The following is a 24,206-nucleotide window of genomic DNA, read 5'->3' on the forward strand; positions in this document are numbered from 1 at the left end:
GTCACAGAGCCTCCAGCGACTGGAGCTTCCCAAAGCAGCAAGTCGGGGAACAAAAGCCCCATTATCACTGAATCTGATTATCGACAATCTGGGGGCAGTCTGAGAACCGGAGATGACTGATATAAAATGCCCCATGGAAGACAAGATTGTGTGTGACATGAATGAAACTCTATGCCACTAGGAAACATCCCCGAACCATAGGAAGACACAAAAGGCCTCATACAGAGCTGGACATGGAACAAATATGTTCCCAACAGATGTTCCATTAGTCCCGTGGCCTCCTGCGGCTGTGCGGCTCTGTACAGTCACGGACACGCCCACGGCGCAGCTACTAGCCACCTCCCAGTCACCGCCCAGGAATGCCCATCGCTTTCTCCGACACATCTCTGATGCCATGCGCCTTGGTCACAGCAGTGCCGTACTCTCAGTGTAACACTGAGGTGCGCGGATTGAATGCATTTAATAACAAATAAAAAGGTGGATTATATTTACTAAGCATAGGATGAGGAAGAATATATCATGTACCGTATGGAAGAGTTTATCAGGTGGTATAACTGTAGGACTGATTACAGGATAAGCATTGAACACGGAATGGCCAGGAGACTCCTGAAAGTTGGGTCCGCCTCCCAGCCCCCAAGGAAGGTGGGCAAGTCTACCTCTTGCTGGCCAGAGCCCCCTTACCTGCAGAATCACTGCAAATTGTGGGTCCGCGGTGAGGCTAAAATGATGCAGCAGCACTTCGCCTCACTTAAGCCCCGTCCCCTCTCCGCAGCCTGTGAATCACAAAGTTCCGTGGCATGAGGGCAGGGCCACGTGACGTCAGCCTTGTCCGCAAACCCCCCCCCCCCCCCCCGAATAATATTCTGGAATAATGTAGTGCACATTTCATGAATTACAGCTGCGGGGTAGTACCTGCATAAAACCAAATGTATACATGACCCAGTCTGCTGCATACACAATGTACTGTATGTAGCAACAGCCACTACCAGTAGCCACATTCTTCTTGCACACGGATGTAGTACATGTGAGGGCACGCACATGAGATCTCCCCTGAACTGCGTCATCCTGACAAGCTCTTCCTATAGTCATTGCAGGAGAGCCCAGTTCCCTTCCCGGCATGTGTATCTCTGTCTTCCCCTGGGATTCAGCATCAACTAAGTGATTTCAGGCTTCAGATTGATCTGGGCCAGCGATAATCATTAACATGTGTCATTCCCCTTTGTTCCCAGAGAATATGGAAGCTAGATCCAGCTAATAGACGGCAGAGGATGGGAACACTTTTCTGTTTTTGGACGGTGTTGTAATCACCAGCGGAACTACCCACCGGCGAATGTAGGACAATGGAGATAAAAAGCAGATGAGGGCAGAGGGCCCTGCTCATGAGAGCTTACAGCAGCGGTCCCTAACCATGGTTCTCAAGGTGCACGAACAGTCCAGATGGCTTAATTAGTACCCAAGGATATGCAGCAGAGGCGTAGCTACCGTAAGGCAGCCACCGCGGCTGCTTGGGGGAGCAAGCACCAGCGGGGCGCCCCTGGTGCCCGGGCACTCTGGTCAGACCCCCCTTACCCCTCCGCATGCCACCGCCACCGTATTCAGTCCAGCACCGCAGATAGCCTCCGGGCTCCGTCTCCTGCAGTAATGAAAAATGACACAACAAAATGGCTGCCCCCTAATAGCAGACAGTTTTTAAGGATGCTAGAGGAGGCCGCCGCCGCCTCCTCTAACATCCCTAAAAAAACTGTCTGCTGTACGGGGGCAGCCATTTTGTCGTGTCATTTTTCATTACTGCAGGAGACGGAGCCCGGAGGCTATCTGCGGTGTCGGACTGAATGCGGGGCCGGCGGCGGCATGCGGAGGGGTAAGGTAATTTTTTGGCGGGGGGGCGCCACAATATTAGTTACGCCTCTGATATGCAGGCTGGATCCTGTGACTGGGATCATATATAATTGTCCTCTTAGGGATTCTCAGTATTAGTTTGTTGCTGTCTGCTCGCCTGATCATAAACACATCGCAGGAATGAGGCCAGATACAATGTGTACTCACACCTTCCTACCGACACTGCCCCAGGCACCCACATAGCAGCAGCCTCACAGCCTTTTGCTTCATAACACATAGAATCTGCTTCCAAAATCGTTCAGGGACCAAACAACAGCGGACACAGACCAGCAGATGCGATCATTATTAACCGTTACAGCGCCAGCAGATTCCGTTGCGTTCACAATTGGGAACAAAACCATATTAACAAGACTGAGGGCCAGATGTATCAAGATTCAAAAAGTGATAACGTGGAGAGTGATAAACAACCAGCCAATCAGCTCCTACCTGTCACTTTTTCAAACCCAGCCTGTGACAAGACAGGTAGGAGCTGATTGGCTGTCTGTTTATCACTCTCTATTTTATCACTTTTTAGTGCATATGGCCCTGAGTAATAACAGACAAAGAGGCTCACGTGACCCATTTATCATTGTGCAGGCTAGTTTGGGGTTTTAGGGGGTTAAATATATTAAATATCCACCAAATGTTTGATGGAAGCGGGTATCTGCTCTGATCCATCCATTCCCGCCAGCAGCCTCGTTCCCCCATAGGTTTCTACGGGGAACACAATGCTGCCCGATTTACCAGTATACGGAATGAGCAGTGTTCAATGATATTGGTCCCCTCGGAGCCCCAGTCCCTGCGGGTGCACAGAGATTTGCATATTGTAATGTGTTCCTGAGAGGTCAGATCTGCATAGGAAATGTTATGTAACTGTGTTCTCCCAGGAAAACACTGTAACATAATTTGCTATGCAGATACATTCGCGATTACACCTAGAATATAGGCATGCTGCATATCACTTTATTCAACAGAAGCTGTTTGTTCCTCCGAATTCATCCATTTGTGAATAAGATGCAAATATGAGATGTACAGAATAACTTTTTAAAACTGGAGTCAATTACAAATGGCAAACAACCCAATGCAACTCTGCTGTTAAAGACGCGCACCAGTACATTGGCCAAATTCTGGATAAAAGACATTACAACGTCCAACATTAAGCAACTTTTTCCCGGCCGCTAAAATTGGCTCCAGGCCAAAGTTTCAATAAAGCGTTCCTCACTTAATTCATTAGAAGGCGGATGGATATCTGGTGTCTGGGATACTGTATCTTTCACACTGTAAACGCAACCTGCTGAAATCTCCATACAAAATACCATAGTGTGAAGGGAATAAAGACTTCATTTCATACTGTGAGGGAGGATGTAGTGTAATTACCCACCATTAGTGCCAGGTAATACCAGTAAGTCATTTTCAGACTGCAGTCTTTAGCCAATGATTTGTAATGGAATACTTTTCTTATTTTAATTAATATAGTTGGTCTGTGTGTTATTATAGTAGTTGTAATATGTCAGTGTATTCAGTGTTATTAGTCGCTGTGAAACGTTTGGCAGTGTCTAATGAGATGTGTGAGATACAGACGTGCGATGTGGAGAATACTGCTGCCACCTTGTGTCTACAAGATGAAGTGCATAATCACTTCATATCATATTAAGCATACACACTGAGGCCTGTAGTTATAACTCGTGTGTACCCAGGTTAAGTATATGATTCAGAGGTGGTGGCTATGGCACAAGCGGCTGAAACAGCAGCCCGGAAAACCATGCTGCACTGCAGATGGGGCGAATGTAAAATGTGCAACGATGCTATAGGTCGGAAGGAGTGTGCCCGAGCTTAGGGGTAGATTTATTAAGCTCGGTGAAGTGTTTTTCCGCATCGTATGCAGACACTTTCAGGCAGAAGTCCAGGTTGAAGAATCAGTGATGTTGGTAAGTTTTCATGTCACACAGATTGATCTTACATGGGTAACATCGGTAATTGGGGTTTCCCAGTAGGCGACAGGATAATGTGTAACATATTGCTAGGATTGTTGTTTGGTTGGCTTATGATAAGTTTCCAACGGAATCATCACAAACCGGTTCCTTCCTTGACAAGACATCAAGAAACTTCCTTTTGGAATTGCAGGGGTGTCATGGTTTGGTGGTCCAGGACCAATTCAAGTGATATATGACCAATGTATTAGGCAGAAGTGAATCCTGTCCATTACCACAGAGCTGGATGAGATATAAACACACAATTTACTTAATTTTTATTTTTTTTCTTCTGATATAATCAAAGAGAAACTTCTGTCCTAGGGGCGGCGTAAAAAAATATATTCCGATACCCGGGTGCCATGATTTAAAATCCGTTTGGGAATCATTGGTCCATACATTTAATTTTCCGGGAAACCGATGGTGTTTTGTGGCCTTGGAGCTCCCTCTGGTGGAGACCTTCCAGATGTGTCTGATAACATTCATTTAGAGTGTGGACAGTAGAGAAGCGCTCATCCATCTGCTTAATCTACCGGGAAAAATGACACCTGTTATTCCCATGGAAGGAAAGAAAAATGGATTGCAGCTTACCGAGAAATCTGTATCAGCCCTTGTGTTGTTACCTGACACATTTACTGACACACCGTGTACCACATTTACTGACACACCACTGAAAGATAGGAGAAGTAACCCGGAATCCTGGATATAAACTGATCTAATATACCACATTTACAGCGTAACCAGTGCTGATGTTCAGCTCATTTCAAGCATTACACTAGAATTCTCAGTCAGGTATTGTGAAGACAGATAAAGGTATCTTGTTAGTTAGTAGCAGTCACCACTAGAGGGCAGAACAACCGCCGAAGAATCTGGCCGGTCCGATACCCAGCATGCCTTGTAACCTCATGCCTCTGATTCCTAGATTCTTATAGATGGCATGCTTCAAAAAGCAGGGGCCCCTTTCCCCTTTATTACCCAATTATGCTGTACTACTGTGCTTATTCTCTACTGTAAATAGCTGTGGATTATGCTAAATATATAACTTCTTATAAAATATTAGTCCCATATATTTCTGGAGTCCACACTTTTTTGCAGAACTACTATATGGCTGTAGGGAAACCAGGACAGAAGTTAGCCGATGACTGCCCTCTAGTGGTTACACTGAGTAATACACAAGCTGCATGCTTTTGTCTTTGCCTGATGAATGCAGGTGATAAGTCAGGGGACACTTGATTAGCCCTGGCCCAGATGGCACCATCACCACAGCCTGCAGATAAATGATCTCCCAAACCATCACAGTTCAATAACACACCCACCTCCGCGGTTACGGACTCCATCACCATCTCCGTCCATCGCCTTGACCTATTTTGAATGGTCTTTTCACTTAACGCTTGCTGGAAAACATCTGCCCAAGTGTCCATCTCCTAGAAATAACAGAGTAATTCAGTAACCAGCAGCTAAGTGTATGGCCGCTATAATACCGGGAAACATTTAGCCAATAGCAGTCTTGCCATTCTGGGGTCACCCTGACGTAAAGAAAGCACTGCCTCATTTAATCACCGGGTCAAATAAAAAAAACAATGCCCTCCCATATAAAAAGTGATCTATAAATACATGGGATTCGTCCAGACTGGCGGCTAGACGGAGGTAGACTGTCTGACAGAATCTCTCTGTATATATATAAGGAACTTTTATATTAAGGACTAGCGCAGCTTGCTTGTTTCTATGTATTTATTACCAGTTATTTATATACTGTAGCGCACATATATTCTGCAGCGCTGTGCAGAGAATATATGAACACTCACATCGGTCCCTCCCCCAGGGGAGCTTACAATCTATATTCCCTACAATATGTACTGGCACACTCATTCATTCTAAAGTTCATTTTTGTCACCATGTGTCACACACCTGCCAGTACATCCCAACGGCGGAGGTTACTTTACGGTAGTCCGGGGTATCCGTAACAAATGCCACACGAACATTATTGGAAGGGTCGTAGGCTAACTCTGTACTACGTCCCTGATCTCCTGTACACAGGACAGTAAGTTATTAAGTGCAGGGTTTGGAGCTTGGAAAGCAGCAGAAGCATCCCCAGGCAAATGTGTTGAATGTTTGGGGTATGGAGTCCACATATCCAGTGCAGGAGTCCAGAAGCTGATGATCGGTGTCCACCAATTGGCTGTTGGGTTGGGGGTAGTGTTAATGCACTGGATAACATTCCAGTGCACTGTAAAAGGGCTTCTTTGCTTATTTTTCCTGCAGAGATCTTCTCTGCAGGAAAAATAAACCAGACAGTCCCATGCAGCCAGATCCCACTGGCGGGTCGCAGTTGGGGGAGCCAGTGATCAACGCTGCTCTGGGGGAGCCAATGATCATTGAATAACTGCCGGAATATCTTACATGCACCAACAGTGAGCACTGCCAGACCACACAAACTGCAAACTGCCGAGCTGGCCCATCATACAGTATACGCATGTGTGGTGGGCTGAACAGAGGAGGCTGCTACACACCCCAGCTCTTACCTGTAGGGTAGTTGTCACTTTACTTGCGCACTGCTTATACACATCCAGCTTGGCTTGGAATACTTTGCTGTCCTTCCTGATAATCTACAAACACAAAGGTGATGGGAGGCTGATTAGGCGTCTTACATAACCAACATGTGAATTATAGAATCTATACTGAGTGTCAGGTCCAGGCAGCCAAGCACTATACAGATAACGGAGATGGACAGTGATGGCTTCTGTACCTGGAGAAGTGATAGATGATGTTGGATGTCCGTAAGGTGGACACATGTTCTGCTGTGCAGGACCTCCTGAAACTCCAGAGCTTCCGACAACCAGATCTTTAATGGCTTTCCCTGCTCCACAAAATCCCTGAATTGACTCTGGAGTATGGTCAGCATGTGCAGCCTGGAGACCGGACAACATGGGACATTTAACTCTTCAGAATAACCAATGACAGTTTACATAAGCGCAATGTGAAATGTGATTGCAAAATAGCCAATGCCTCCACTAAGGGCCCTGTGCATCAGTAGGGCCCCATATTCTACACTGTAGGGTCCTGATGCTGTTAGAATAACACTGCAGTCTCTCTCTGTGCTAACTGCACAATGTCACCATCCCATCACACAGGCAATGCCAAAGAGACACTGCCGGGCTAAGAGGAGCTTCTGTGGAGGTTACCCATGTACAACGGCCCAGGGACTGACTGACTGTCAGTGATACCAATACCCCTTCACACCGCAGCTATAACACAGTATATTGCCATTTGTAAGCGTTTCAAACCGGTTCTAGCTGCAGTGTGAAAGTGCCAGAGTGACTTTACCGGTTACAAAAACATTGTATATTACATTGTGTTAAAATAAGGATCCTACACGTTTCAAAGCCAATCCGTTTGCAGTGTGAAAGCCTCAGACCCGGCATTTTGAACACATTACTCTGCAAAAAGAGGTGATAGGCTGTCTCCCTGCCTGATGACACAGTCCTGAGTCAGGAAACCAGACAAATAGCATTGGAAGTAGTGGAGAAGCATCGCTGGCATAGTCCTACACTACAGAACATACAGTTATAGCAACATGGACTGATGAGGAGGGGAGGGAGATGCTTATACAGGTAATAAGAGGGGAGACACATCACTGGCACTGTACAGGACTCTCTAATATACATAAAGACATTTGCAATTGGTCCAGTACATACTCATCCACAAACAGGCTTAATTTTAGCTATAATACAAACATGTGAGCCATAAAAGTCCATTACGAATGACATCCACTGTTTTCTATGGGTGAAACAGGTTCAGTGTGAAAGGTACCAACCCGGTAATGAATCTGTAATATACAGGTTACAACTGGCGATGTGAAAGGAGTTTAACTTGTCAGACCAGTTTTAAGAAACCTTTCAAGTACCGGCTCTAAGCAGGTTTTGCGAAGTGAAAGCAGATTCAGAATTCTAAATTATTATAAATAAACATCCTTCCTAATACCGTGCATTCTGTGAATATCTGGAGAGTGGATGGAGGATCGTTACCTGTAACCGATCGCATGATTTGCAAGCGGGTCGGTGGTATATATATATATTAAATACTATTGTTAGTAATAGCTTTTGGTAATTTCTCAGTATGCTGCACAGGGGAATTGAACATCCAATCTCATACACCGCAGTCGGACATTTATGCAGAAAACATCCGCACACTATGGGCCTTATTCTAGTTCACTCTTTCTGACAAAATCCTTCTTAGATGGACAAAACCATGTACACTGCAGGTGGGGCAGATGTAACATGTGCAGAATTAGATTTTGGTGAGTTTTTTTCTTTCTGTGCAGGGTAAATACTGACTGCTTTATTTTTACACTGCAATATAGATCTCACTTTGAAGTAAAACCCCACCCAAATCTAATTCTCTCTGCACATGTTACATCTGCCCCCCTGCAGTGCACATGGTTTTGTCCATCTAAGAAGGAATTTTTAGAAAGAGTGAACTAGAATAAGGCCCTATATGTGGCTTCACTGTACATGCAGCCGTATATTACACAGAACTGCTCACCTGCAATAGTCTTTAACTGACAATTACACCTAATTTTCATATAGATATAACTATTAGGCTCCCAGAAGCAAATAGCAGTAAGTGTCTGACTGCAGTGTGTGAGGTGGAGAGTTTGAGTCCTTATCATCAAGTAGAATATCAGGGAAAAGTTGTGAGGGTGAGAAATGTTGGATCCTCATCATTGCAGAGTTGCCATAATACAAATAGAGGATCTGATTCTGGTTAGTTTGCAAAAGCAAACTCATTCTTTAATGGACAAGACCATGCTGCACTGCAGGTGAGGCAGATGTAACATGTGCAAAAGCGAGTTACACTTGGGTGAGTTATTTTGTTTCTGTGCAGGGTAAAATAAGGCCCAGAGTTGGTCTCTGTCTCAGATAAATAACTACAAATGCTGAGAGTTTTCCGGCCTTCTGTCAATCAACCTCCGCTCGCTTCGCCTTTACGAGTCATATGCATTTTCTGGCGTTAATCATCATCATGCGCAGCCATTAGATATTCACTCGATTTGAAACTTCGCTGATTAGCAATCGATGCTTAATTAGGTCGCCTTTTATGTATACATCATCTTTATGTCTGTATTGGTTATATTGGGATGCTAGATGTTGCACTAAACATAAATCCCCTCTGCAGAGTATACAGGATGTCAGACAGCAGCTGACTCACCGTAACGCCATATAAGCTTCCAAATACTCAAACCTCTCATGGACAACTTGGATCCTCTCAGACTTATGCGTAGTAGAAGGAAGGTTGCAAATATTGCTGGGCCTCAAAGAATCAATGACTGTCTGGATTATCTTCCGCACTTTAGAGGCGTTCTGTAAAATGAAACAGAATACAGGTAAATGTACCCATAGGGCAGACATACAGGTGGTAAATGTACCCATTGGGCAGACATACAGGTGGTAAATGTACCCATAGGGCGGTCAGACATACAGGTGGTAAATGTATCTATGGGGCAGACATACAGGTGGTAAATGTACCCATAGGGCAGACATACAGGTGGTAAATGTACCCATAGGGCAGACATACAGGTGGTAAATGTATCTATGGGGCAGACATACAGGTGGTAAATGTACCCATTGGGCAGACATACAGGTGGTAAATGTACCCATTGGGCAGACATACAGGTGGTAAATGTACCCATAGGGCAGACATACAGGTGGTAAATGTACCCATAGGGCAGACAGATACAGGTGGTAAATGTACCCATGGGGCAGACAGATGCAAGAGTAGGTAAATGTACCCATGGGGCAGACATACAGGTGGTAAATGTACCCATGGGGCAGACAGATGCAGGAGTAGGTAAATGTACCCATGGGGCAGACATACAGGTGGTAAATGTACCCATGGGGCAGACAGATACAGGAGTAGGTAAATGTACCCATAGGGCAGACATACAGGTGGCAAGTGTATCTATGGGGCAGACATATAGGTGGTAAATGTACCCATGGGGCAGACAGATGCAGGAGTAGGTAAATGTACCCATGGGGCAGACATACAGGTGGTAAATGTACCCATGGGGCAGACAGATGCAGGAGTAGGTAAATGTACCCATGGGGCAGACATACAGGTGGTAAATGTACCCATGGGGCAGACAGATACAGGAGTAGGTAAATGTACCCATGGGGCAGACATACAGGTGGTAAATGTACCCATGGGGCAGACAGATACAGGAGTAGGTAAATGTACCCATGGGGCAGACATACAGGTGGTAAATGTACCCATGGGGCAGACAGATACAGGAGTAGGTAAATGTACCCATAGGGCAGACATACAGGTGGCAAGTGTATCTATGGGGCAGACATATAGGTGGTAAATGTACCCATGGGGCAGACAGATGCAGGAGTAGGTAAATGTACCCATGGGGCAGACATACAGGTGGTAAATGTACCCATGGGGCAGACAGATACAGGAGTAGGTAAATGTACCCATGGGGCAGACATACAGGTGGTAAATGTACCCATGGGGCAGACAGATACAGGAGTAGGTAAATGTACCCATGGGGCAGACATACAGGTGGTAAATGTACCCATGGGGCAGACAGATACAGGAGTAGGTAAATGTACCCATGGGGCAGACATACAGGTGGTAAATGTACCCATGGGGCAGACAGATGCAGGAGTAGGTAAATGTACCCATGGGGCAGACATACAGGTGGTAAATGTACCCATGGGGCAGACAGATACAGGAGTAGGTAAATGTACCCATGGGGCCGACATACAGGTGGTAAATGTACCCATGGGGCAGACAGATACAGGAGTAGGTAAATGTACCCATGGGGCAGACAGATACAGGAGTAGGTAAATGTACCCATGGGGCAGACAGATACAGGAGTACCCCCCCCCCCTTCCATTTGACTGGCGGTCATTAGTCAGTGAAGTCTCCGGCCATGAGATTTATGTATCACTTAAGATGCGCACTTTCAAACTACCATGCCAAATGGTGCAATGATTCCTGTACTGTGACGCAATGAGGGGTATACAGTGCCGGTCACCGTGATAGGAGCATATGTATTGTACCTTACCCTTTCTGTAACTGCATCTACATATTTCCTGTACTTGTTCTCACCTATCACTATGATGGTTGACCATATTAGTCTTGTAATGACCACACTGAGAGCGTTCCTTCTTTATTGTACAAGTCTAAACTATATTGCAGAGACGTTTACTATTGATTACATACTGTATTGTCTGTAATTGTTTTTTTCTTATTGTTGTGCATGTAACAAAACTCAATAAAAATGTACACAATCAATTTTTTTTAAATAAAACAGGCTGTAATCTAATGAAAATAGTGTAATATATCTTTAATATTCTCTATGATAGCGAAGAGAGAACTAAAGCAGTACAGGTAACAAAGCAATCTCTCTCCGGAAGTCCACCCTGGCTACACCTTTGATAAATAGACCTTTCCTGTTTCTCCCATTGGTATATAGACCCAATCTGTTCTTAAAGAACCCAGGTGGTGGCAACATTCCAATAATTACCTGTAATTTGCAGATCTTTTCCTCCACTGACTCCGATCCTGTTCTCAGACTTTCTTCTTCATACAACCAAGCTTGGAATAATTCAACAAACTTCTCGGCGTTCACAGTACTGCCAACACCAGAAGGCCTGAAAATAAACCACGCAGAACTTCAATATGGTCCATGAACATAATCTTAATTTAGCCTCATTAGAAATGTCCTGTTTTGGGGTGGTAATAATGGAGTTTGGAGATAAGTATCGAGATACATCACTGAAAAATGGGGCAGTTACCCCAGATCATGCTTTGTGTGCCTGAGGCCGTCCTGACTCATGGTACGTATTCGAGTGACCCTCTGCGCAAATGCCAGGAACACTGCTGTAATGAAAGTACACTGTCGGCAGATTTACAGATTCCCTGAGGATAATCCGATAGTTTATCCACAAACTCCGATGATGGGCGATTACTCTGGTTATCGGCAGAACCCAACATGTTAAATATCCCTGACTAACCGATTCGGATTACATTTGTGTTAGAATGGGATTTCTTCCACCTATGATTTACAAACCAGGTGAATTACAGGCTTGTATTTAGTCAGCCGCAGCAGCCGTCTCATTCATAGGTTTCACTGTTGAAGGGAAAGGGGGAAGGGCTGTCGACCAGTGCACAGGTTAATGTCAGAGAAAAGATAATGACGAAGGTATATATGTATAACCCACAATAGCTGAATCATTCGAGAGAGGGCATGCTCCCTCAGTACATCTAGGAGGAATGGGATCATTCGTCAGACTGCATTTAGGTCTACAGTCATTAGGTCGACCCCTCTAGGTCGACTGGCAGGAAGGTCGACCTGACTTAAGGTCGACATGGGCCAAGGTCGACATGACTTAAGGTCGAATTTGCATAAAGGTCGACATGAGGAAGGTCGACTGGTCATAAGGTCGACATGGGTTTTTCACTGTTTTTTGATCCGAATGTCGACACAGTCGACATGGACACAGTTGGCAATGAGAATCGGACCCTCGCATCGCTCGCTTCGCTCGCAATGCTTCGGGCACGGTGCTTTGCTGCGCTCGGCACACTATTTTATTCTCCCACCACGCCCTAGTGGATGGTAGGGCATGAAATACCGCCTGTCGGCACATGTCGGCTCAAAAAACAGTGAAAAACCCATGTCGACCTTATGACCAGTCGACCTTTATGCAAATTCGACCTTAAGTCATGTCGACCTTGGCCCATGTCGACCTTAAGTCAGGTCGACCTTCCTGCCAGTCGACCTAGTGGGGTCGACCTAATGACTGTAGACCTAAATGCAGTCTGACGAATGACCGCATCCCATCTAGGAAGTGGAGGTGCACCCAGGAGAGTAACTATAGTTTGCAAAGAAAAGGAAAAAGACTCTCTTTCTTGGGGCACTCTTTTGCTAAGATTACGTGTAGTAATCATTCATAGGTTTCCCTGGTTAATGAACCATGTTAAAAATGTCCAGTTCCCCAATTCTGAACAAAAAAATGTTTGGGATCGATGGATTAGTTTTTTTTTACACATGCCCCAGTCCGCTGATCAGGGGAATTGCCCCAATATACTGCAGCTGTATAAAATACATAATTCACACTGCAGATGAGTCTGGATTTAGGGCGCAAAAGGTTGCTAGTGAGTCCCCAAGAGGTGCAATGTTCCTGGGCGGTAACAGGGAGGTGCACAGAGCGCGGTAGGTGTGTACATGAACTGAAGGCCATAGACAGATTATCTGCACCTACATGTGCGTCTCTGTCCTTGCATATTAGGTGTACGGACATACACTAAGCTGAAAAAGCAACACTGGCTAAAGAAGCAGGCACAGGGCCTAAAGGCCCACACACAGTGGAGCTGAGAGCCGCTCAGATTACTTGTTTGAGCCGCTTTCAGCTGTAAAGTCGCCCAGTGTGTACGGGGCAGCGGTGAGTGGTGAGTGCTGAAGTGCGTTTCCGCATCATCGCTGGTCCAGCCACTCATCTGCTAGTATTACCAGCAGAACAACGACTGAGCGGACGGCGTTCTATAACGTCCTGCTATGGGAAGTCGTCCACCCCCGGGAAAATCACAGAAAACGGGCAAAAACCGCTCAGTGTGTATGGACCATAAGATCAGATCTGATCACACGGCTGCAAATCCCCAGGTCAGACGATTATCGATAGACTGCACGTGTGCTCGGCCCGAAGTACGCATGCGCCAGGCCATCCTGTGATAAAATCCAGCAACTTCTTTTATTCGCTGGCTGATTGACAAGAAGGCGGCGTTCTGGGAGTGCCAGGAATACTCAGATGTGCCGAGGAGGTTCATGGGAAGTCATGTGACGTTAGCTCGGACCCCGATCCGATTGTTTTTATTGCAACCGCCGAGTAAGTCCCGGGCTACGCAGACTGCACACAGTAGAGAAATGATTTCATGGCGAGCGGGCGGCGGGTTGTCAGCAATCAGGTCTGAATTAGGCCCACAAATGCTGCAGGAGCCGACTCACTTCATATACAGCTGCACATAGGGATTATTTTGTATTCTGCGCCCTTGCCTCAGTCCACAAGTGGGTGAGAGCGGCACGCAGCTCAGCTGGATCACTGCGGGTGGAAACTGGCAGCACCAATGCATTGGGTCAGGATCATTAATACAATTGGTGAGTGAAAGGTTTGACAGCTACAGAGCAGTATTATGTTATATTTCCCAGTATAGATGTCTCATACTCACTGTGTCCTGTCGGCATCTCTGCCATCCACGTTCCCCTGCAGGATTATAGACAAGAATATCCATCAGATCACATAGAAGTCACCAGCGGATGTAGCAGAGAACCCCCTGGATGGTATACAGTCGACATGCATTGGGTTGACCACTGAAGATTGACATGAGCCTAGGTCAACATGTCATTAGGTTAACCAGGGGTTTTTTTCACAGTTTTTTGCAGGAAGTGACATTGCGTGTCTCACTGCGCTCTCCATGCTGCCTCCCTCCGCTACTGCTGCACTCAGCACACTTCACCAGGGTGCGGGTTATTAGATACAGTCAGTAGGTCTACCCCAAAATGCTGACCTGCAATAGGCTGACAGGGTCAAAATGATAAGAAAAGGCTGGCATGTTTTTCAAATTTTTTATGTCAATGTCAACATGGCCCACCAATTAGTGTAACATGTAGCTTGCCATGCTTTGGGCTGTATACACTTGCTGATGCCAGGCGCAGGAACGAGCGGGCATCATTAATGACTTGCAGTGTAAACAAGATCGCCCCTAGTGTGTATGGAGCCAACTCCATCATTGTAGATGTGGATAGGTAAAGTGGGGCAGATGTATTAAGCCATAACAAGAGATAAATGCAAGGGTGATAAGGAGAGATAAACACCCAGCCAATCAGCTCCTTACTGACTTTTTTCGAACACAGTCTGTAACATGGCAGGTAGGAGGTGATTGGCTGGACGTTTATCTCTCCTTATCACCCTGGCATTTTTCTCTTGTTAAGGCTTAATACATCTGCCCCAGTGTCACCAAACCCATTATTCAGCTCTCCAGAGTCCTGTGATAATTTGCACACAGATCACTACAGTTATAACTGGCTCCTTTGGTTGGAAGTGGAGCTAGAAATAAAGTCCCTTATTCTAGTTCACTATTAGAGGCAAATTCCTTCTCAGATGGACAAAACCATGTGCGCTGCAGGTGGGGCAGATGTAACAGGTGCAGATAGAATTAGATTTGGGTGAGTTATTTTGTTTCTGTGCAGGGTAAATACTGACTGCTTCATTTCTACACTGCAAAATAGATCTCACTTTGAAGAAAAACCCCCACCCAAATGTAACTCTCTCTGCACAAGTTACATCTGCCCCACCTGCAGTGCACATGGTTTTGTCCATCTAAGAAGGACTTTGTCTCTAAGAGTGAACTAGAATAAGGCCCAAAGTCACACTGCCCTGGTGACAATATCAAGGGTCTTACTTATACAGAATCCATCATGTTAGATTGCAAGCTCTTGTGAGAAAGTACAGCGTGTGGGTTTTTGGACTCCTCACACATCAGACACCACTACATGAACAATTGATAAGAATACTTACATAAGGAACCTGGTTGGTCTGGATTGCGAGAGCAACAAATCTAATGGTGCCCACACAAGAAACAAGCAACAGGATTGTCAACGTGTTTGGCCAAACAGATAAGACCCATCGATCTGTCTCTTCTAGAACCGTGTTCTCAGATCTTCTCTGACTTCCTTGCAGCCCGTCCTGGTGACTATGCACTGGCAGATATGTATGGTCTGCTACCTGAGATGTCACCATACCCAGTAATGACCCTCCTGGGTTTGATTGCGCCACTGACGCTGTGGTTTTGCGGAACGCTGACAGTGCTGGATATCACAGTGCACCCAGTAAAACGCATCATAGCATTTCAGACTATAACAGACATTGAAAGGAGGTATCCAGTCTGGGATTCCGACTGTTCAACTGTCATCTCAACTGTCAGAAATTCCAGCCCATTTTCACTTCTCTCGACTGCTGGTATTCAAAGTACCGACAGCTGAGTATCAGAAAGTCTCAGGATTGTAGAAAAACGGACGTGAATTCGACAATCCGCAGACATTTCCGAGAAAAAAGATCTGACTTGTTTTAAAGTCAGATCTGTTTTGTTGGAAACTGCCTACAATGTTGTCAGAAGCGGCAGCATTGCATTAGACGAGGGCCGCTATTTCCGCTGCTGGAAGAAGACTGAATACCGCTCGATGTCTCAGTCTAGGAACAGAGAACAGTAGGAAAAAAGGAATAACTGACTGTTAAAGTATACACAACTTACCTTTTCCTTTTCTTCCAATTTATCAGTGGTGTAAACGAAAAAAATGCTGAATGTCCATAGAAGCAGTAGAGAAAAATATGTAGAAAATAACCCGTTAATTACCCTGTAGACCGAAAGAATGGATTCCATGATATGAGAAGCGTCCTCTGTATCAGCTGCCAGTCTATTTACATGGGTCCTGCGACAGAACACGGTATGTATCCTGGGCCTTACATCCACATGTCTGCCTGTATGTACCATCTACAGGCAGTATATCCGCCAGACCTGTATGGGCGTCATTACTGAGAAGTATGTATCCTACACACATATATAATAATGAAGATAGGCAGCCTAGATCCTAAAGATCTGAACTCGGATCCCCTGCAAGTACAGTAGAGTATTCCATAGATCTTGTGTCTTCAGCAGCTGGGATAATTCCAACAGGTCCGTACTAGTGTCCTCTACCAGAACAGCAGACTGTACATAGCTCTGTCCTGACTATCTCTGCAGGTCGTACGAGTAAGGGAGGGTCTGCGCTCTACACCGATAGGCAGCGTTCATCAGACAGGTGAGACGTTCCGAGAAGCATGTGTACCTGTGTCACCAGATTCCAGTGCTGGTCTGGCAGACTCTAGATCACATCTACTGTATGTCAGCAATGTCACCAGGCCAGAAAGCCCAGATTTCTCAGCAAAAGTCATTTTCTGCAAAGCTTGGAATCTGCAGGGGATTCTGATCTCACAGACACAAATATAAGCAGGCATGCACCCACGCCCGGGAAGGATTTCGTTTACAGTAGATACAGTATTGCACATTGGTGTGAATGTATTATACTCCTAGGACCTCGGTTACACCACTGCGCTCCTTGTTGCTAAGTGTGTAAGATGTGGAATGGATTCAGTGCAGGAAGCCACCGCTGCAGCGGTTGAGGGCTGGGTTAACATACCACGCTACTCAGGCTGGTGCAACTGGGCCCACAGATAAGCCGCATAACAGGTTGGAGTGGTTTTGGACCAGGTCATACAGGTGGTGGGGGGGGGTAGTTGGTCAGTGAGAGCTGCACGGGGAAGGTATGAGACTCAATTTGGCTCTCACTGTTGCATCCAGTGAATGAGGGAGGGCTGCACTGTAGATCGGTACTAGCTGCCCCTGGAAACGCTGAGGGGCAGCAAAGCCTCATTTCAGCTCAGTGTGCAAGTGCTAAACTGATGCTTAGGCTGCTTAAATGATAGAGATCATTGTCATTTAATTAATGATTGGTTATTTAGTGACAGAACCCCAGTAACCATTGGGGTGAATTGAGCACATACACTGGATCACATCATTATTTTTCATAACACATAATTCGCCGTGATCAAATCATCGCTATGGCAATGGTCAACAAATGAAAGTCATGAGGATTTATTTTTTTATACTAAAATCCACTTGGACTCCAATTGGTAACTGAGAATTTCGCAGAGTACCAATCAGTAACGGTAAAGTGTGCAGAGCGTGGCACCTGGACTGAAGCATGGCATGCGAACACCAAACAAAACTCCAACTGTAAACAAATTAATTGGAGGAAAACACTTTGATTTATACAGAGACCAACAGTCTCTATGGTATCAACCACTCCAGCAGGGTAGGGTGAAGCCACCAGGCTCACTAACGAGGTGATATAGGATTAAATGTATGATTTGTATTTGATAATTTTATTGAATATAGGATATTGGCCAATATAACTTTGTAGTGTGTTTTATGAATAAACTTTAAATAATATTTTTATCCAAGCTGCACGGTTTCAATCCGTTTGTGGGTTTGCTTAAGGTGCCCATACACGCACAGATTTTCCCGATGCGATGTATGCTATGAGATGCGCACTCCCGCACATCATATGTGCTGCACATACTTTTTGTACTGTCTTTTGATCACATCGCATGCATGCGATGCTAATTAGCACAAAACGCACAGCAAAATCGGTGCGTGTATGGGCACCTTTAGACTTTAATTTCACCATTTCCTGTTAACTTATAATAATGCCATTATGTCAGGCACCACTCAGACCAGACGATGGCTGTGGGTAGTCATGGAGCAATCTTTCCTTACACCACAAACGAAAAATAGAATAGTGACTTATCAGGCGCTTGGATATTCCATAAATTCCAGGGTCCCTCTCATGTGCATCACGTATGCAATAAAAGAGAAATGGCATAAAATAGTGAAGTACGTTTAAAACATCACAATTTAATCACAATGGCCATATAAAATACAGTTTAAAATACATAAATATAAAAAGCACTACAGATAAAGTGCATCAAAAGAAATCCTCAGCAGCGAATCCTTAAATAAGGAGGAGATAAGAAAATTACCAGATGGTCTGGAACTAGCTATTACGCAGTTCCAAACAAGCAGGGATTCCCAATCCTAATCGTGAATACGGCTGGGCAGTCCACTGGTGATTTCTCTGGTTCCTCCTCCCTTAGGTGTAGCTGTAGAATGCAGTTCACCAACGCGTTTCTTCCTCACAAGGAGGACTTTTTCAAGGTGTCCCACTGTCTGCATTCAAACTCCCTTTATACACATATAAAAGAATAGGAGAGGCTTGTACCGATTACACCATCTCTATTATGGGATATGCCAATTTCTACAGTATGTGCCAGAACCTTTAAATGTGGAGAAGTATAGAAACATAAGCTTCCAATGTGTTTGCGCAAACACATTGGAAGCTTATGTTTCTATACTTCTCCACATTTAAAGGTTCTGGCACATACTGTAGAAATTGGCATATCCCATAATAGAGATGGTGTAATCGGTACAAGCCTCTCCTATTCTTTTATATGTGTATAAAGGGAGTTTGAATGCAGACAGTGGGACACCTTGAAAAAGTCCTCCTTGTGAGGAAGAAACGCGTTGGTGAACTGCATTCTACAGCTACACCTAAGGGAGGAGGAACCAGAGAAATCACCAGTGGACTGCCCAGCCGTATTCACGATTAGGATTGGGAATCCCTGCTTGTTTGGAACTGCGTAATAGCTAGTTCCAGACCATCTGGTAATTTTCTTATCTCCTCCTTATTTAAGGATTCGCTGCTGAGGATTTCTTTTGATGCACTTTATCTGTAGTGCTTTTTATATTTATGTATTTTAAACTGTATTTTATATGGCCATTGTGATTAAATTGTGATGTTTTAAACGTACTTCACTATTTTATGCCATTTCTCTTTTATTGCATACGTGATGCACATGAGAGGGACCCTGGAATTTATGGAATATCCAAGCGCCTGATAAGTCACTATTCTATTTTTCGTTTGTGGTGTATGGTGAAGGTTTGAGGAACCTTAAGAATTAGTTGACTCACGGCTGCTGGGTGCGCAAAGCTACTCACTCACTGATCTGTTGTTGGTATCAATCTTTCCTTACAGTTCCAGTCGTCATACTATGGCGTGGAACGTGCCTGGGGCCATCTGTTCACCATGGCAAAGAACCATCTGAGGCAGTCATCTGGTGCACACTGAATAGGTTACATACGGTGGGGTGTGCAAATGAAACATCCAAGTAAAGTGATGTATTAAACAAAAAAAAAGACAGACATAAAAACAAGATTTTATACTTATGTTAAATCATTTTCTCCAAGTCCACAGGGGGCACTGGAGGGCTTTACGCAGGGAATAGAAGACAACCACACAAGGAGCATGTGCACTTTAAATATTAAACAGTGTGGCTAGCTCCTCCCCTAATACTCCCGCCCCCAACCAACCCGGCTTATCAGCATTATAAAGGACAAACAAGGCATCCTACTGGCGGTCAGCTGTCATTCTGTCCACCTAAATGGGGAGTGCCCGCACCACATCCAGCAGCTTGGAGTCAGGGTCTTCCTCTAAAAAATCCAGAACCACAATCCGTTGATTTATATGAAAGACAAGACTAGTGCAAAGCTCCGCTCCTCATGAAATACCATGTAAGGAGGACGAGATAAGGCACTGAGGATATTTTATGTCCACAGATTCCAGAGATTCAAACTGACCATATTGGAGGAAAGTGAGAACAAATTCCAAATCCCTCAAAGCCGTGGGAGCACGGAAGGTTGGTTGAATCCTCAACTCCCACTGGAAGGAGGTTTGTACTTGAGGTAACAACGCCAATCTCTGTTAGAAGAAAACCAAAAGGGCAAATACCTGCACTTTGAGACCCAAGGCGTAAACCTGCAGAGACCCTTCTGCAAGAAAAGGAGGGGACAATCTACCTTACATGTAGACTGAGACCTGACGACTCTCACACCAGGAAAGATACGCCCTCCATATACGATGTTAACGGCCAGACGTAACCTGTTTTTAGGCACATAACCATGGAAGGGATCACCACAGAGGGAATCCCAGCTTTCCTTAAGATGGACCGCTCAATAACCATGCCATCAAATGAAGACGCCCTAAATCCGGATAAAGGAAAGGGCCTCGAGACAAGCAGGTCCTCCTGCAACGGTAGAGGCCACGGCTCATCTATCAGAAGAGGCGTGAGGTTGGTGTACCAAGTTCTGCGTGGCCAACCCAGCACTATGAGCAGAACGGTCACCCTCTCCCTGCCTATGCTCTGGAGAAATAGATGAACTGGTAACACCAAGGGGCTGTGAGGGCATCCACCGCCGTGGCCCCTGGATCTCTTGTGCGAGCACAATAAAGAGACAGTTGATGATTGTGGTGAGATGCCATCTGGTCGATTTGAGGACTCCACCAACGCCTCATCAGCCTCTGAAAACAGCGGAGAATGAAGACACCACTGTCCCTTGTGGACATCCTGCTGACTGAGCCACCAAATCAGAGATAGGCGAGCCTTGGAGACAACGTCCCCCTTTGCTGGAGGGACCGGACCACTGACTCAGAATACACAGCTGGAAAGGATGGGAGCGAAACCTGCCATACTGAACCGCCTCGAACGCAGCCACCATCTTGTGAAAGCTTTTTTGAGAGTCCACACTCTGGGGAGTCTCACTGAACTTCCTGCTATCAGCAGGGAAAGGGTAGGAGCATGGGTCCTCAAACTGCGGCCCTCCAGATGTTGTGAAACTACAAATCCCAGCATGCCTTGCCACAGTTTTGCTATAAGGGAGTGTTAAAATTGTGGCAAGGCATGCTGGGATTTGTAGTTTCACAACATCTGGAGGGCCGCAGTTTGAGGACCCATGGGTAGGAGGATAAGAACTTCTATGATTATTGAACTTTTTGTTATCTGGGTGCTTCCAAGCATCCAATAAGAAAATGTCTAATTCCTCAGAGACAGGAAAGGCCACCGAATGTCTCTTACCAAACATAGTAGGACAGGATGGTGTCTGATCCTCACCCTCTACCTGAAGGGTTCATATAACCTGTGCAGGTTCCTCAACATTCGCAGGGAGGTTCATTGCCCTCTAATGCCGGCATGTCATCCCCAGAGTCATCTGACTATTACCTGAGGGAACAGCCTCTTATGCAATAAGGGCCGCATTTATCAACTAATATTTGCGGGGGTTAACTGCAAATATTAAGTATCCCCCTAATGTATCACAGGGGACCGCAGCAGGAATCTCCGATCCCGGCTGCGATCCCCCCCTGCAGCGCCGCTGGCCGCATCCCCCATAGGTTTCTATGGGGGATGCAAAGCTGCCCAATGTACCAACATCGGGCAGCCCGGCTTCGCACCCCTGGGCTATCGCCATTCTGATATGGGGATAGCCCATTGTAGCCTATGGCTGCACACCGCACTGCCCGAGCGGCAGTGCGTAACCACGCATGCGCAGACCCCCCGGCATCCGGCATCACAGGGACAGGCTCTTTTAGGAGCCCTGTCCCTGCACCCTGGCAGGTGATACATTCAGGTGAAATGATCGCATTTTACAATGCGATCCTGGGCGGTAATATTCCACCCAGATCGCATTGTAAATGGGATCAATGGTAAATGGGGGCCTTAGTGAGACCCAGTACAGCTGCAGACAAGTCTGCTTGTTGTATTCTGGCAGTCTGTCTCTGAGATGCTGTTAGCTCAGAGGCCAATTGAGACGTTATATCAAATAACTGAGGCCCAGTCAGGGACATCCTGTTGGGCTGCTGCACACATATCACAGAGCAGGGCTCCCTCAAAATGAGAAGTGAACTGGTGCAATGATCGCACCCGTTATGGGCTGGATTGCATCGCAACGCATGCATTTTGCATGCGATGCGATCCGAGGGCAGTACCAAAAGGAATGTGCAGCACATACTTTTTGTACTGTGCGATGAGATGTCCATAGGAGCGCGCATCGCAAAGCAGGGTGCTATCGCACCGTGTATGGGCACCTTTAGAGTTACACTTCCTGCAGGTCACCTTTTTAGAAGTGCCTCCTGCCATGTTACACACACAGTTACTAAAGAATAGTAAGAAATACTGTACAGGAGAGAAGCACAAAGGAGAAAGGTATATACTGTAAAAAAAAAAAAAGAATTAAACCACACTCGGACTGAGTGTTGCAGAATCGGCTGATGGTGAGAGTACTTCTCCGGACCACCCAGCCTCACCATGGGAGGCTACCACCAAAAACCAGAAGTTGCACAAAAGGTCTGTAGTCCACTGCCTTGATATATATCAATTATATTGGAGAGACATTCAGGAGACCGAGACTGTGTTACATTAAACCTCACAGAGGAACATTCTTCTAAAATAAAATATATGCTTTATAATATCCAGCCTAAAGCCTCATATAACCCATCCAATTGTGGATATATGAGACTAATATCCATCAAGCGGCATATCATTGTGTGAATAGTACCACAAATTAATTTTATTATCGATTGTCTTGTATGTATAGGTCATGAAATTATTTTTTATGGTTTTTATTCTTATATTTATCCTGGCCAGTAAGGAAGGATCACTATCACCTTTGCTTTTTCCCCTCTGGACTTCAGAAGTTTTGCAATGACTGGGAATGGAGGGAACACATAGGCCAGAGAGCCACGTCCCATACAGCTGTCAACGCAACAGTCTGTGCTGCCCCTGGCTCCCAGTATCTTAGGAACACTGGAACATTTGCATTTCTTGCAGTCGCCATCAAATCTACCTGAAGCAATCCCCACTTGTCCACAAGGGCTGCAAACACTGTGGGACTCAGTTCCCACTCTCCTGGTAGGATTCTCTGCCTGCCAGACAATTTTACCTCCCGGCAATGAAGGCTGCTGAAATCTTTAAGACATTCTTCTCTGCCCAATGGAGTACTCTCTTCACTTCTGACATCATCGCGGCACTCCTCGTACCGCCTTGTTGGTTTATATATGAGACTACAGTCTGATTGTCAGATGAGTCTTTGTCTCTCAGTAAAACCTGGAAATGGTAGCACACTATCAGGACCGCCCTCATCTCCCTCAAGTTCAAGTGAGCTCGATTAAGCACTGTCCCAGTTCCCTTGTATAGTGTGACGACCGCACACAGCTTCCCAGCGTATTTGTCTGGCATCCGTCATAATAAAGGCAAGGAGCTTCCGGTGCATTACATAAGAGAACCGGTGCCCAAACAAAACCAAAACAAGAGTCACTTTTGGTTTATCACCCGGCTTCCTGATAGTTTACATACTGCACAAAACCTATTCTACATATGTGCAGAACAGTTCCTGCACGGCCCCAAATCAGCAGCATGATAGATTTGCTGCAGCCTTTTGTGGGAGGGTAACTATTCTACAAAACTTGGGGAGTGCCTCCCTTGTTTTGTAGGTGCGCTGTGGACGGGGGTCTGTTTTTCCCCGTTTTGAATGAGTAACTTGGGCAGATTTGCAGGGTGAAAAGGCCATCCTGCGTAACCTGAGGGACGATGTTTTTGGAGAGTTATAAGAGCCCGTGTCCTTGGCCGTAGCAGCCGTCAGGAGGCAGCTCCCACAGAATTGCATATTTACACCCAGCGGATGTGTTCAAAGCTGCAGCTGCTGTGTGTACAGCGCCCATGGAGGACTCCGACACTTCTCGGTAGAAACTACCCAGTGAATGAATTCTATTACTGATGGTCTGACCCTCTCCAGCATAGTAACTGACAAGTAACCATCGTATCCGGCACGGCAGGACACATGATGTGTAATATTCAAATGATGTAGCCAAAA

The 24,206-nt window shown here is 45.7% G+C and overlaps 1 protein-coding gene across 1 annotated transcript; it reads right to left on the reverse strand.

Moving 5' to 3' along the window:
- Positions 1–2,880: 2,880 nt before the first annotated feature.
- On the reverse strand, positions 2,881–15,950 carry LOC146041652 (uncharacterized). Its single transcript, XM_083161583.1, has 8 exons — positions 15,882–15,950; positions 14,079–14,113; positions 11,380–11,506; positions 9,057–9,208; positions 6,595–6,757; positions 6,371–6,454; positions 5,165–5,272; positions 2,881–4,377 (listed from the first exon to the last, which is right to left on the reverse strand). The coding sequence occupies exons 1-8, from the start codon at positions 15,948–15,950 to the stop codon at positions 4,234–4,236; spliced, it is 882 nt and encodes a 293-aa protein (XP_083017709.1). The 3' UTR covers positions 2,881–4,233.
- Positions 15,951–24,206: the final 8,256 nt, after the last annotated feature.

Source organism: Crinia signifera, chromosome 19, assembly GCF_055691185.1.
Source record: "Crinia signifera chromosome 19, ASM5569118v1, whole genome shotgun sequence".
Classification (NCBI taxonomy): Eukaryota; Metazoa; Chordata; class Amphibia; order Anura; family Myobatrachidae; genus Crinia; species Crinia signifera.

Bases quoted from the DNA above. Each gene is read 5' to 3' on its own strand.
- LOC146041652 (XM_083161583.1), bottom strand. From the start codon at position 15,950: ATGTCTGCGGATTGTCGAATTCACGTCCGTTTTTCTACAATCCTGAGA. The intron at 14,114-15,881 runs GTACTTTGAATA...ATAATCCTGCAG, and splicing joins TTTCTGATACTCAGCTGTCG to GGGAACGTGGATGGCAGAGA. The intron at 6,758-9,056 runs GTGAGTCAGCTG...TCCGGTCTCCAG, and splicing joins GAAGCTTATATGGCGTTACG to GCTGCACATGCTGACCATAC.